The 15,775-nt window shown below is 41.6% G+C and overlaps 1 protein-coding gene across 1 annotated transcript in view; it reads right to left on the bottom strand.

Annotated features, from left to right (window-relative positions):
• jarid2b (jumonji and AT-rich interaction domain containing 2b) overlaps nucleotides 1-15,775 on the bottom strand; it is a 247,489-nt gene that overhangs the window by 129,410 nt on the left and 102,304 nt on the right. The window contains exon 2 of the mRNA XM_060904624.1: nucleotides 919-1,054. Coding sequence (XP_060760607.1) covers nucleotides 919-1,054 — 136 coding nt within the window. The remainder of the gene's footprint in view (nucleotides 1-918; nucleotides 1,055-15,775) is intronic.

The following is a 15,775-nucleotide window of genomic DNA, read 5'->3' as shown; positions in this document are numbered from 1 at the left end:
ATTTTAATTGTGTGACAGTAATGACGTAAATACCAGTGCGATGGACTAGTGTCCGAAAGCGTTTTTCATTTTACTAATGAGCTCACTGTATAGTCCTCTATAGAGTAATTCCCTATGTAGGGAGTAGTGAATGAGTGAGCGATTTCGGATACGGGGTGTAATACTGCGGTCACATTGTTTTATAAACAAGCTTGCATACTCGAAACCGATGCATATCATCGTGCTTCCCGTATCAGCCACATGCTATCACAGAAATGTTAACAGTTTTGGAGATCCTTGTAGATCTGTGTGTACACGTTGGGTCTCTGACTTTATCACAACAAAAACTGGGAATTTAAGATGACTGAGACCGAATACTAACCAGATATAAAGTGTATCGGTACGATACACCGAGTTCCCATCTGCTGTTATCAGCCGGTGATATTGCACGTTTAACAGCCAATATCCATTTATTCCAACATTCAGGATCTTTCAGAAATCTATAAAATGACAGCTGAGGATTGTTTCCACATCTAAAATGCCGAAGAACTGACCATCATTGGGGGAAGCCATGGCCTGATGGTTAGAGAAGCAGGTTTGGGACCAAAAGGTTGCTGGCTTGATTCCCTGGACCAGCAGGAATGGCTGAAGTGCCCTTGAGCAAGGAACCCAACCCCCAACTGTTCCCCAGGCTGCTCTGGGTATGTTGTATGTCGCTCTGGATAAAAGCGTCTGCTAAACGCCTGTAACGGTCATAACTTGTTTTCGGTGGTCTAATTTCAGCTGTACTCATAGTATTAGACAGATCTGTATGCTTGTTTGTTTTACATCCAAAATGACAGCATTGATATTTTGACTTGGCGGTAATGTATGCATGATGTTCCGCGTACTGTAAAGGGTCTGATGTTAAAGTTGGATCAGACAGGAGCATGATCTCACCATTTGGGCTTTTGGCTCCATCGCCGATGCCGTCGCAGAGCTGCCTTTTCTGTGCGCTCTTAAACTCCTTCAGTGAGAGATAGAGGACCTTCCGCACCACTCGCTCTTCCGACCAGGGGATCCCATCGCTGTCGTCCTGCAAACAAACAAGCCATCAGTTAACAATCAAGAAGAGGTTGGATCAGATTAGGGGTCGACCGATAATCGGCCTGGCCGATATACCGGGCCGATATTCTGCATTTTTAGGGTTATCGGTATCGGTCATAATTTCCACCGATATGCCGATAACATGCCTTTTTGCAGCCATTTCGTTCCTAACGCGACTGTCACTGCACGTCCTTTCCTGCACTCGCCTCTGAGTTCAAGAACACGGTCCCGCCCACCACAACATCTGATTTGTTTGGCACAAGAGATATAGCCAATCAACACGTGTAGCTAAACGCTGTGAACTGTTTCAAGGCGGCCGTACGGGCACTCGGGCAGAAGCGGCACAAGGGATACAGCCAATCGACACGCGTAGCTAAACGCTGTGAACTGTTTCAAGGCGGCCGTATGGGCACTCGGGCAGAAGCAGATCCCACTTCAAGGTAAGGACACGCTGCTTTTGCCGCAATAAGTCACAAACACACAAGTTGCAAAAGCACAACATCATTATATGTTCACATTCTTCATCTACTACTCGTTAAAATTGTCCATTTGCATCTGTGTAGCCAGGCAAACTTAGCTTACGGAAGGAAGCACTTGAATTAGCCTACAACCAACTAGTCTCGCTGAAACTACATGTAATGTTGTCCATAGTAAGCAGTCCCCAGCATAACGTAGGCTGCAGTCATTTTTAAATCCCCGTCTGGAAACGTTGTGAATGTGTCAGTAGTTCTACTCGAACAGTAGAATGACAGCCATACAGAGAGGTGGTCAAGGGAAGACGAAATAAAACGTAGTGTTTGTGTTCTGTAGGCTAGCGCAAGCCTACTGGCTATTTGTTATGGTGATGAGTAAACTTCATGACGTGACTTGTGCTCAAAAAGCGCATTGCACTTGTATATGTTAGGTAACTTTATAAAGCGCTATTTGAACATTTAAACAAGCCAGGTGTGATATGGTGCTAGTAGGCTGTGTAATACTGTAGGGAGTTTGTCAGGACGCTTGTTGTGGGCTCAGTAATTAATTGTGTCGTGGATGCACACTTGCTTGGATAAACGGTAATGAACGAAATACATCAATTAAACTCTTGACTTAAATGTTCTTATGCTACTTCACATTGCGCTGTAATGTACTCCACTAGAATTTATAATTCTTGCGCAAGTGATTCTCCTCGTTAGCGCTTCTGATTCGGAAAGCGATATACTCTTAAAGGAGCAGAGCCGCGCGGGGCCGCCCCCTCACTCCGACTTCCGTTCTCTGAACAGACTCTTAAAGGAGCAGCCGCTCCTTTTAACCAGAGCTTTTAACACTCCGTTCTCACTTTCTCTATCCTGGCCCTGCACAAAATTTCATGTTCAATTTTACAATTAAACATACATTTCATGGATATGAAGGTCTGTGTCAGTGTGTGCCATGTTTAATTTCATGTGAATTATTATGTTCACATTTATCGGTTGCACATATCGGTTATCGGCATCCGAATTCCATAATAATTGGTATCGGTATCGGCCCTGAAAAAAACATAATCGGTCGATCCCTAGATCAGATACACTTAACGGTTATTCCGTGAAATCGAGTCGTACATGAGCTGATGGCGATAAGTCATGTACGACGAGATTGAGTGGAATAACTGTTTTATTCAATCCACATTCACTGGATTTTGACAAACGAAGCATTTTTATTTTGCAAATTTGATAAAAACTTTATACAAAACGTCCGACAAAATCACTTCCACTTCAAATGTAAACAAACCGGCGAAATGACCGGAGCAATTTGTGAAAAACGCGATAATTCTTGAAAAATACAATTTAAAAAAAAAAGTTCTTACTATCAAATACTCTTATTCCATATTTTGTTGCTTTTTTCCCCCCAAATAGTTTTTATTTCATCCTCTGTTGGTTCAGCAACATGCGCTGCCATTTTGTTTTTCTCTACTCACGGTATATGAACTGATAGCCTAGTAGTAGCCGATCAGAGCGCACGATCGAGTGAACGTGGATAGAATAAAACAAATATATCGTCCGTATACCGACCCACGTCTCTATCTAATACCAAATGACACGGTGATTCCAACAGCTTCAGTTTTGGCAGCTTTCCTGCAGATTTTATATTTAACCATTTTCTTTTCTGGTTTTGTAAAGCACAGGGGAAAAAAAAAAAGTGACACATTCTTTGTAAAAGGGAACAGAATCCTGATGCCAAGTTTCCATTTGTAAGCGCGCACTTCCTTCCCAAGCACCCCGACACCGATCATAAAGATTCGCAGTACGAAGCTTTTGCACAGACGCCATGAGCAAGAACATGTGGTCGTGTCATCATGTACACCATGTGCGCATCACAAGAGAAGGCAAATTCAATATGGCACCTGGTTCGTGCCAAAACGTCTCCCACCTTGCTTGCATGTGCAAAGTGTCTTTCATTAATGGAGCAGTTTCAGTGCAGCTACGTACGAGAAACAAAAAGATTTTTCATTTATTTATTTATTTTTCATCAAAATCAATCTGAAAGCCACCACCTGGTGACTGCATTTCCCAACATCTGACTGGTTCTCCAGTTACACACAGGTCACATCCAGTCATCATTAGTCAAGTCATTCAGTTTGACAGGTGGGTTAATCTAAAAAAGTGACATACAACGGAGGTATAATTAAAAAACAAGCGTAAATCTGGACAAGCAAGGACAAGGTCAAGGATTTTAACGATTCTACAACGGTTCTCTGGCAGATAGGATGCACAGTCTTTAGTTTAAAAAAAAAAAACGTACTTTTTTTGTGCAAATACGGCCAATCAGCCGAGATATAGCCGACTTGAGGGTCTGATATTTTTATTTTTGTCCACTACTTTGAAGCTCACATGGTTAGCAAGCAATAAAATTCTAATCTAATTTAATGTCAAAAGCCATTTAAAGCCATACGCTTTATTCGTTCTAACTATAGGTCACTCACTCATGGGTCACCAGAGACGCCTTTCAATTTCCACCATAAAAGTCTTTACACCCTGCATACAAGACGAATTTGCTGTACTTAAATTTCCGCACACTGAGTCCGATGGGAATTTTTCGCACATTATACAATATAGACACAAAAGTGGTTTACTGGGAAATACGCCAGTCGTATTTTTCATACGAGCTCCATCCGGGACACGGAGAACCAAAACCGTGACATAAATCTCTATACATCACTCCTGAAGAAACTGCTGAATTGTTTTGATAAATCTGGGGACTTTTTGTTTGTGAATGTGTCAATATAATAAAAAGAAAAAAATATATAGAAATCACATGTTGGCTTGAAGATATGAAGTTTATCTTCTCGTGTTGAAAAACTCGTATTTTTCATATGAAATACATCATGGATCTGAGTGACATATTTAAATAATATTGGCTGGCGTTGAGTGGTATATCAGATATATTCCATTCAGCTAGCATGATATTGAACAAGTAGCTGAATGGTAGCCTAGTAAACTAGACCCACCCGCCTAGCGGCCAAAAATATTTTTTGCCTGCGAGTGGATCTAGCCTCGCACCATATCAACAACACACCCCGGGCATCAAATCGTGCCCGCCAATCACAACGCAAGGTTTTTGTTTGGATTCTTTGGGCGGGCTTTTGCAGGAGTGACGACAAAGCTGCGCGACGCTGGAGAAAGCACAGCAGGAAAGATGGCTACGGCTAGTGAACAGCGCGCGTTTGACTCCGCTTTGGAATCAGTTTTAGAAGAATTAAACTTGGAGTTTTCGTTGAAACATGAGCAGGAAGAGGCTCTCCGCTCATTCCTTTTCAAGAAGGACGTTTTCGCTGTTTTGCCGACCGAGTCCCAACTTATCTGAAACGTGTTGCTGACATCAAATTCAAAAATGAGCATACATTTTTCAAAAAACAATACAATTTCTCAGTTTTAAAACATTTGATATGTTGTCTTTGTACTATTTTCAATGAAATATAGGGTTTCAATGATTTGCAAATTATCGCATTCGGTTTTTATTTACAGTTTACATAGCGTCCCAATTTTTTTTGGAATTGGGGTTGTAATATCCTGTGTATATTTCACGCTTGTTTCATGCTAGTGTTGCACCATGACTATTAGTAGTGTCTTGAATGATGGAGTCTCCTAGCAGCGATGACGAGACATAGTTATGGATGCTCTCAAGAAAGAGAAAGTTTCAGGTACACCTGTCGTTGGAACGGAGGCCATCATTTAAGAGCTGAAGCTCAGAGATGGGATGTTGGATGGGACGTTTTCTGCTTGTTCTATTGTGCGACATCAATGGAACCCAGTGGAGCCTTCATTTGATTGGTCAGGTGATCGTTTTCCCATGAGATATTTCACACACAAAACAGGACGGATCTGAATTTATTCTTGGTGTGTAAAGACGAATAAACCCACAGGTATTTAACGTGATGTCACGCGAATATTTCCTCCAAAGATTCACACTTGGTGTGCAATGGACTTAATTCTGCCTTCCACACAGGCACCTTTTCAGATGTTCTTTGTTTGTCTAAATTCCTCATCCAGGGCCATGTATCAAGTCTTTTGGACTTGAAATAAATCCAGTGATGAATGGGATCCAATAACCGCTCCTGTTGATAACATCTTTGATGCTGTTCTCAGTGTTCAAACCGACAAACAGGAGGGTTTTAATCACTTCTTCTTCCAAGCAGTAGCACTCCCTCCAGCATCAGACCACGAGGCTAATTATTAAGTATGCACGAAGACATCCAATAAAGCGAACATGATTTAAGCAGAGCTTGTGAGACGGCAAGAGCTAGAAAACAGGTGTTCGGAGGAAGCGCCTGGTTTTAATGAACAGCTGTTAACAACCTAACCATTTAAACATAAAGGCATCGGTGCGTTTGATCGAAAAGGACTGATCTTTTTGGAGATCGGACAAATCGTCTCAGCAAGACGGTGCTACGCGCTCATATCGCCTAAGCCGGTTTTACACGGTGCGAGTCAAGCACTATTTAAGATCGTTACTCATCACGGTGTACACGATGACCTAGATAAAAATCTTGGCTGAAATTTAGAACAGTCTGTACGAGAACGCGTGGTGTCCACAACAATCCTTCAGTTAAAGAAAATAACTCTGAGTGAGAAAGCTGAAATCAATCAAACAATACACACAGATCGTGTATGACGGAGGAGAAACGATAACTCCGTGCTGTAGCTAGTCAGACGCTACGTAGCTCAGAACACGCTAGTTAATTTGCCTGACTAGCAGGTTTGTTTTGCTAAATCCTGACAGAACTTAGCAGAAAAGAAAACACCGCTTTGAGCTGAGTGTTACGAAAAAAAAGTAGCTAACTTTACAGTTTTAAACAATACAGATTAAAATTAAAAGACAGGAGTTTGTGTGCATCAGTGTTCATGCTTTTAGAGGGGGGATATAATCTAAGGGGAGACCTAAATTTTAAAAAAACCAAAGGTTCGAACAAATATGAAAAGCATGTGCGTATCGAGCTGTGGGGTGACTTTATGGAACAGACTGGAGACAGAAATAAAACAAAGTGCAAATATAAATCTGTTTTAAAAAAAGGTACAAAAAAATATTTTAAACAAGTATATAGAAGAGGAAGTATGTTAACGGAGGATGATGAGGGATAAATAGAATAGGGTTGATTGTTATATTAGAACTAACTTAGTATATATGGTATATATTTATTTATGGGGATAGTTTATATATTCATATTTACAGGGATAGGTATGTAGTAGATATGTATTTTTGTAATTATATATTTATATAGATATTTATGAAGTGTATATATGGTATGTAGTACATATTTATTTTTGTAATTATATATTTATATAGATATTTATGAAGTGTATATATGGTATGTAGTATATATTTTTGTAATTAAATATTTATATAGATATTTATGAAGTGTATATATGATATGTAGTATATATTTATTTTTGTAATTATATATTTATATAGATATTTATGAAGTGTATATATGGTATGTAGTACATATTTATTTTTGTAATTATATATTTATATAGATATTTATGAAGTGTATATATGGTATGTAGTATATATTTTTGTAATTAAATATTTATATAGATATTTATGAAGTGTATATATGATATGTAGTATATATTTATTTTTGTAATTATATATTTATATAGATATTTATGAAGTGTATATATGGTATGTAGTATATATTTTTGTAATTAAATATTTATATAGATATTTATGAAGTGTATATATGGTATGTAGTATATATTTATTTTTGTAATTAAATATTTATATAGATATTTATGAAGTGTATATATATGGTATGTAGTATATATTTTTGTAATTAAATATTTATATAGATATTTATGAAGTGTATATATGGTATGTAGTATATACTTATTTTTGTAATTATATATTTATATAGATATTTATGAAGTGTATATATGGTATGTAGTAGTATATATTTATTTTTGTAATTAAATATTGATATAGATATTTATGAAGTGTATATATGGTATGTAGTACATATTTATTTTTGTAATTATATATTTATATAGATATTCATGAAGTGTATGTATATATGGTATATATTTATATAGGTGTATTAATGTAGTTTGGATTTCGGGGTAGTTAAAAAGGGGTGGGAAATTAAAAAAGTATTGTACTTCTTCCCACTCCTTTTTCGAACAATGTGCGGCGTTTTGTAATGTCTTAGCTCTTAATGTTTTTTTTATTTATTTCTCGTTTTCTTTCTTTTGTATGTACAAATAGTTACATACATTTTTTATACATGTTCGAAATAAAAATACATTCATTCATTCATTTCTCAAAATGGCTGCCATTCTAGTAAGAATGCGGAGTAAAAAATAATAATAATAATAAACTTCTAGCCTTCAGAACACAAGCTAAAATGTTTTTAATAGTGTGAAAGAAATAAAATCGCTTCAGTCAGGCTAAAGGTTTTCACCTCAGAGCAAAAATAATTACTGCCATCTTATCAGTGGAGATAACAGAGCGAGGAATCTATTAGCAAGCGCCAGGCTCATAAAGCGAGCATGAAAAACGAACGTTTGGCAACGAGAGGAGAGAGCAGGAGACATGACAGGGCTCAAGGAGATTAGAGAGGCATGTGAGAGAGAGAGAGAGAAACACACACACACACACACACACATTCAGCCAGGTCTAGCCATGCACTGACGAGATCAAGGATTAAACAAGCCTCATTAGCGGTTAGCGTTTTGACACACTCAAATTGTCCAGAGAGCAAAAGAGCCAGCCGTTTCTCTCACACACACACACACACACACATCTGAGAAAGATTTAAGATTGTGTGTGGACTCAAAAGAGCAATAATAGTCAGTGAGATTCATATTCAGCCTGTCAGGAAAGAGTTGCCAAGTTTGTCTTTGAAACGCTGGCCAGCTTTGTAGTGTCAAAAAACATTAAAAGTCAACAATGAGAGGACAGACGTTAACGTTTTCACCCGGCAGACAAAACTAATATCCTGAAGACACCTCAGAGATGCTGCAATCTGCACACGAGAACGCTTCCTTTCTACGAATTTAACCTTCTCTGAAACGAATACTCGACGGAGAGACCTTGAGATTAGCGCCATAAAGGAACGGAGGAAGGGCTAGAGGACGGGAAAATTAACTGATAGACAGAGATAAAGATGCTACAGTGGATGGTAAACAAAGACAGATCGGATAATGCACCAATAAACCAAGTTTACAGCCATATTAGGCCTTAAACAAAATGTCTTGTAGACATCTGGACATTCTTCCTGCATTCCCAAGTGTGGGATTAGCATGTGGGGATCACAGGATATGAGGATATAAGTGGATAAGAAATAGATAAGTCTCCAGTCTGGGAGTTTGCTATCATATAGAAATGTCAGGAATAAAATACAACAGGGGGTGTAGCGTCGAGGAAAATAATCAACACCACCACCACCACCACCAAGGTGGTGTTAAGGCCCGGTCCCACAATACTGAGAATTATAATTACACCCAGGGTGCGATTTGTCAAAAAACCAGAAGGGGGGATGGTTTGGTTTTTTTTAATCATGAAACGTCACAAAATTAAGGTAACAATAGGCTAACAGCTCAATAACATCCGATGATATCAAATGAATAACACTAAATGAAAACAAACACTAAACCAGAGATAGTAAATTCATCTTCCTATCTCTCTGACTAAATACACGAACACTAACACAACAAAGTTCGCATTGCTTGTCGCGTTGCTGTGATGTTTCTCTCCCTCCGAATTAAATGGACAGTGACTCGAAAATCACTGAAATACATGAATACTAAATGAACAGTTTGCTCTCATGGCGCAGTTCATGTGGCCTTTTCTGCTTTCCCATCAATGCGCTATCCGCCGCGTTTCGCCCTTCTTTAATCCACATTTCCGCGAATTTCTCAGCGGGGAAGGAACGCACGTCTGGCCCATTGACAGCGAGGAAAAGAAGGCTGTTCAGTGTGGATACATTCATTCTGTTGCGCTCATCAGTAAGGATGTGATTCATGGCGCTAAATCCACGTTCGCACTCTGGATATTGTTATTATCTACAATGTATCTATTTGCTGGGGACGTTCGTGAACATCAAAGCTGCCACTTCGGGTCATTTTGAAAGTGAGTGCAATGTAGACCATAGAAAACTGCGTCACAGCATGCCTGTCATGTCAACTTTTTTTTTGGTTTGTTTGTTTTATTGACGGGGTTGTCCCCGAGGATTTTTTTTCAGCAGAGATAAAAACCAGGGGGGGGGGGGGGGTGATCCCCCCCCAGCAAATCGCACCCAGATTACACCTATGACGATAACTATAAATAAATCTGTCTCCTGCAGTTTACATGGTTGGTGTTCACACCAGACTGATAACGATCCCTATAGCCCGGGCCTGAGTTTATCCGTATCAACGAGACTACTTCTGGAACCATTTTTCCAGGCGTGGACCTGATCCGATAAAACATCTGACCAATCAGGTCATTGCTTACATGTGATGTTGTCTGAGCACGTGCCATTTTCCCTGGGCATCTTTGTACATCCTTGTTGCATCATGAAGTCACAGAATACGGGAACACACACACACACACACACACACACACACACACACACACACACACACACAGATCCTTTATTCACAGATATGTGATTTTCCGTGAAATATCAACAGTAAATTAATAAAGTAAACATATCAATGCAGGTAAGAGACTTTAACTATGAACTCCGGCAGTCCAAGCATTTAATTGTTTTAGATTTCTTAATTTATCCGTAAGGCGTCATCCGTATGAAATCCGTAACCAATCTGTAATATACTGAAACGTCCGTGACCAATCTGTAAATTATTAACATCCGTGATGCATCCGGATGAAAATCCGTAACCACTCCGTAGTTTGTATCCTTTTTTATTATATTTCCGTAATCTGTGACCTATCCGTATTTAGAACCACCAGAGTGTGCGCATGGGTTGTTTTGAAGTCCGAGCTGTACAGTATGACCTGGAACAATGTGCTACTACTTTGGAAAAGTCATGGAAGTTTTTTCCAAGTTGCATGTGTTTATTTCCCTGAGTGTCAGGACCAAGCGATATTATAGTTGGGATTATAGTTGTGGTGTTTCTGCTCCAGACTGGAACCAAATTCAGGCAGAGGGACAGTCAGAGTTGTAGTTATCGGTGTTGGGGGACTGGACCCTTAAGGCCAATTTACGCTGACAACCCAGTCCTCGCAGACGGCGTCGCAGACAGCGTCTGCGTAGCCCCCCCACCTTCGCAGACGCTCTGCGCGCACCTCCCAAAAATTGTGACCACCGTAGAAGCCTCGCAGACAGCGTCGCAGACAAGAGGGCTCTGATTGGTCCACTCTACATCCGCTGTACACGCACTTCCGCTTCCCTACTTTCCCGGTTTGGTTTGTATTCACGACCGCCATTTTAAAAAACACGAGCGAAGATGGAGCAGCACGAAGAGCGGTTGATCGAGGAAGTGAGGAAGTACGGACATCTATACGACTCCAGTTCTAGTCATTATAAGTAACCGGAGGATAAACACTCCACTAACCACACCCACCAACTACTCCTAGCGATTTCATGACTTCGCGCCCCCTTGCGTTGTGGTGGTGAATAACATCGCGCACGCCTATTACTCCCCGCTCAATGATAAATTACAACTGTCTGCGAAAAGCTATCTGCGAAAGCCTTGTCGCAAGAGCATGCAGAGGCCTTAAGATGTCAACGTGAGGTGGAGTTCGTTGTTAACGAGTGTGCTTTATTCCTCTTGTACCACAGCACCTTGCAAACCACAGCAATGATTACTGTTTTTCTTTATTAAACAACGCTACACTTTTTATCCATTTACAGTTACATCCCACATGTTAGCCCTGTGATGACCTGGCGACTTGTCCAGGGTGTACCCCGCCTTTCGCCCGTAGTCAGCTGGGATAGGCTCCAGCTTGCCTGCCACCCTGTAGAACAGGATAAAGCGGCTAGAAATGATGAGATGAGATGAATTTTCAACCAATCACCACCAAATTTCACATGAAGAATACCTCTGGGCGGACTTGCATTGCTATGACTTTTGGTGCTGATCTGGATCACTGATGCAGATTGATCCATGAAAAACTTTGGGTTTTTTTTTCCTTCTTCCCAATAACTAATAACTGTCAATTTTCATGTTTTTGTCAATCAGTTTTTTTGTTTTAATTTTGTTTAGGGCACAACTTTTCCTCACTAAGCGTCATTCTCCATCTCTTACTGTCCCGGATCTATAGGGTGCGGTGACCAGACGTCCCGGTTTGTAACAGCTAGCGCAAATGTTTCCCACATGTTGTGAAATGTTCTGGATAAACTGCAACAAATCAGCTGTTTACGGACTTTCACACGCTGGTCAAATTTTAAAAAAGGTACAGATTTGCATCTCACACTAGAGACTCCTTCTAAAAATGCTAAACATACGTTCGGTGCTCAGAATGCAAGAGCGGGTGCGAAAAATTAATAAGTTCTATAGTCCAACACACACACACGCGCGCCAGAACTCAGATTCAGCCTCGAAAAACCCAAAGCACTGAATAAACTACGAGCCATCAGACATGTTTCATTGTTTTCTATGTGGAGGGGGTTATGAAGGAAGGGTTTGGGCAAACAAAAGGCGCTGGGGGGGGGGGGGGGGGGGGGGGGGGGTTTGACACTGACAGGTGAGCATTACATCTCCCAGCAGAGATGTGTGTGTACACTCACACACACACACACACACACACACACACCCTGACAGAAGCTGATTGGGTGCAAGGAGTGTGAAAACCACCAGGTCTTCTCATTAGACACCCCCATGGGCATGCACACACACACACACACGTGCATGCACACACACACGCATATAAACACACGCTGGCATGTGCATCAATACAAACTGGCAGGTTTCGGAATGGACCACATTGCTCTAATGCTGAATGGCACAAGCCTTGAGAGGACAGTTATAATTGTGTGTGTGTGTGTGTGTGTGTGTGTGTGTGTGTGTGTAAACCTTTGAAAGCGTGACGTTGTGACAGGATCCCCAGAGCATAGTGCAGCAGGCTGGCAGGTATGGAGCAATTACCTCACACTCCCTTTCCCCCTCCTGCCACACTGTGGTCTGGCACTAGGCCAACCACACACACACACACACACACACACACACCTCTTTCAACTCAGCCAGCTGATCACGGAAAGTGCGTTAAAGTGTGTTGGTTTCTCCTCTTTGGCGAGCTGCCAAGATTAAGAATAAGCACGTACGAGTGTGTTCATTTCCTCTGTGAGAAATCGGAATTCAGCCCGAACAAACAAACATCATCATCTTTGAAAACCTGTGAATATCATCGCTGGCTGTCCCGCACTTAACCACAGAACCTACTCACGAATCAAAACACGCCTTTTCGATAAAAACGTCCCCCAGGAGGTCACAACTTTGTTCACGTGCAACACACAGAAGGAACAAAGAGGATGTTTTGGTTGAAGTTTAACATCCAGGATTTCAGGCAGATCAGGCCATTTATCAACATGCCAGCGGCTCCGATGTTCTACAACTCGATGGTCCTTTCACATATTGCTGGGTTTCAGTCACGTGACTTTTCTTAGCGGTTTTACCGGAAGTGAAATAGCTGGTGGTCTAAACGGCTGCCGTAGTGCAAACAACTCGCGATAAGTTATTATCAGAGTACGCTCGTAATCTAGAAGCCACTGCTCGCTTTAGATCTATTCAGAAGATTGCTGTGTGCAATGGAATCGACCCCTACAGTCTGGGAAAGAAGGATTTGTCATACGACCTCAAAAACTACCCTTCAGTCGAGTTCCCCGACATCTCGAACTATCTGGTGTTGCAGACGTCCTTCTACACCGCAAAACAGATGAAAGCGTGGAAGAGTATGGAGGCTTATGACTTTTTTGTATGTGGCTGTGTAAAGGACCTCGGGATCAAGTCGCTGCCCAATGAATCCTGTATTGTTTTTGCACGTGTAAGTATGGTTTTTTAAAGCTTTTCGTTCGCGTCTTTACAACAAACAACAGATGGCTTGATTCTCACTTGTGTTGGCTCTTATCTCTCTCAAAAGATCATCAGAAACCCCTTTAAAGACCTGGATCTTAGTTAAACAAGACGGAGAAGAAGTGATCACGGCGCACTGTAACCGTACGGCTGGGGAAGAATTTTGTCGCGACCTCATGCATATGGACTTTGTGAGGAGTAAACAAAGAAACAGTTGGGGACTTTAGCGCTTCGTGACTCAAAAAAGTACCGTCAAATAATGACAGAAAGGACGTAGCTGAGAGGGAAATACAAACCTTTCACCAAGTGATCACCGCAAACTCGAGCATGCTTCGACTCGGCTCCCTTCGATTTCACCGAGAGGTTCTAAAGCCACCTTTCTCGACGTCTTTTTGTGAAATCCTGTGTTCGTTCACTCTTTTTTATTAGTTCACGGGAAACCTTGAAGAAACTTTTACCAGTTTCAGGGTTTGATCGATTCGAACAACCTAAAACAACGCAAGCGTAAGGCATTTTTCATGCGAGTGAGCGATGCACCTTCTCCGTACAAACGCTGTCAACTGAGCTTTGGTAGACCGCCAGCTAAAGTTTTGAATAACTAATGAGGCAGATGTGACATCACGTGAAACCCAGCAATTGAGTATTGTTTCACAAACTGGTCACTAACTGGTACAACACTTAAACCAGTAGAATTACACTCTTTAAAAAAAAAAATAGACATTTCATCACTCTAACATCTTGGAAAGACGCAATCTTTTGAGCTTTGAGAATTTTAAAAATTTCAAGTATGCATGCTTTATTCATGCTATAACGCTTTACATGAGCTTGCCCCACCTTTGGTAAAGGATTTTTTTTTAAAGAGTCGATCGTGGTGGTAGCACAAGGGCCTCTACTAAAGCGGACTGTATAGTACCATTTCAGCGCACCACATTTGGACAAACTGTCCTGTCAGTAAAGGGAAATAATTGATGAAACTGTTCCCTACTTACAATAAGGGCGTATCCTACAGATCACCAATTCAAGACTCATCTCAAACTATGCCCATGTTTACATTAGACCGTATCAGCGGATCATCAGATTAACGTTTTTAAAACGATTCACGTGCACACAACAACACCAATACACGGATACGCTCGGCTCCGCAGGCATCCTGCGCTCCAAATCACTCCGCCCTGAACAGCGAGTGCCCTCTGGAGGGTGCGCACTCCGGCCCTGCGCAGCTCACAGAGCGCGCGAGTGAAGCGCACGAGCAGTGATTCGGGACTGAGCCGCTGTGTGTGTGATCCCAGCGCATATCACTTACCACTTGCAAGTGGAAGGATGGCAAGCCTAAAGACAATCATAACTACACAATGGGCAGTATTTGCATCAGTATTTGCAGTATTTTCATACTTTTATACTCTTTAATGAAAGGTGATACAAGGCGGAAGTCCGCGCCGTTTTTCAGCAGTCGCGTCACATGACCAACGCCAGCGAATCAGGAAGGTGGATGTCACAGTGACGTTGTCCAATGAGACGCCAGCTAGAGCTCAGCACAGCGTATCCGCGTATTCTCAATGTTTACACAGCACCGGAGCTGACACGATCTGGATTGAATACGTGGACGCTGGCGGATTCCCGTTTCCCGGCGTTTCCAGGCGGTTTAATGTAAACGGACAGTGCATCCGCGAAGAAAACGAGACAGATACGGTCTAATGTAAACGTAGCCTTAGGCTCATGGAAAATCAGAACTGCAACCACTTCTAATATGCCCCTTTTCCACCAAAGCAGTTCCAGGGCTGGTTCAGGGCCAGTGCTTAGTTTGGAACCGGGTTTTCTGTTTCCACTGACAAAGAACTGGCTCTGGGGCCAGAAAAACCGGTTCCAGGCTAGCACCAACTCTCTGCTGGGCCAGAGGAAAGAACTGCTTACGTCAGCGGGGGGGCGGAGTTGTTAAGACCAACAACAATAACAAGACCGCGAAAGATCGCCATTTTTAAGCGGCGAGAAGCAGCAGCTGTACAAACACAAAGTCATTCATTATTATTATTGTTGTTGCTGCTGCTTCTTCTCCGTGTTGTTGTTGTTGCTACAATGTTCACGCCAAGGTTTATGCAAACGTAGCGACGTAACTGACGTATACAGCGACGTAATGACGTGGCTTCCCTTAGCACCGCGAGCTATGGAAAAGCAAACTGGTTCTCAGCTGGCTTGCAAGTTGAACGAGTTGTGAACCAGCACCAGCACTGGCCCCGAACCAA

This window comes from Neoarius graeffei, chromosome 22, assembly GCF_027579695.1.
Source record: "Neoarius graeffei isolate fNeoGra1 chromosome 22, fNeoGra1.pri, whole genome shotgun sequence".
Lineage (NCBI taxonomy): Eukaryota > Metazoa > Chordata > Actinopteri > Siluriformes > Ariidae > Neoarius > Neoarius graeffei.
This window is presented reverse-complemented; position numbering and strand designations above follow the sequence as displayed.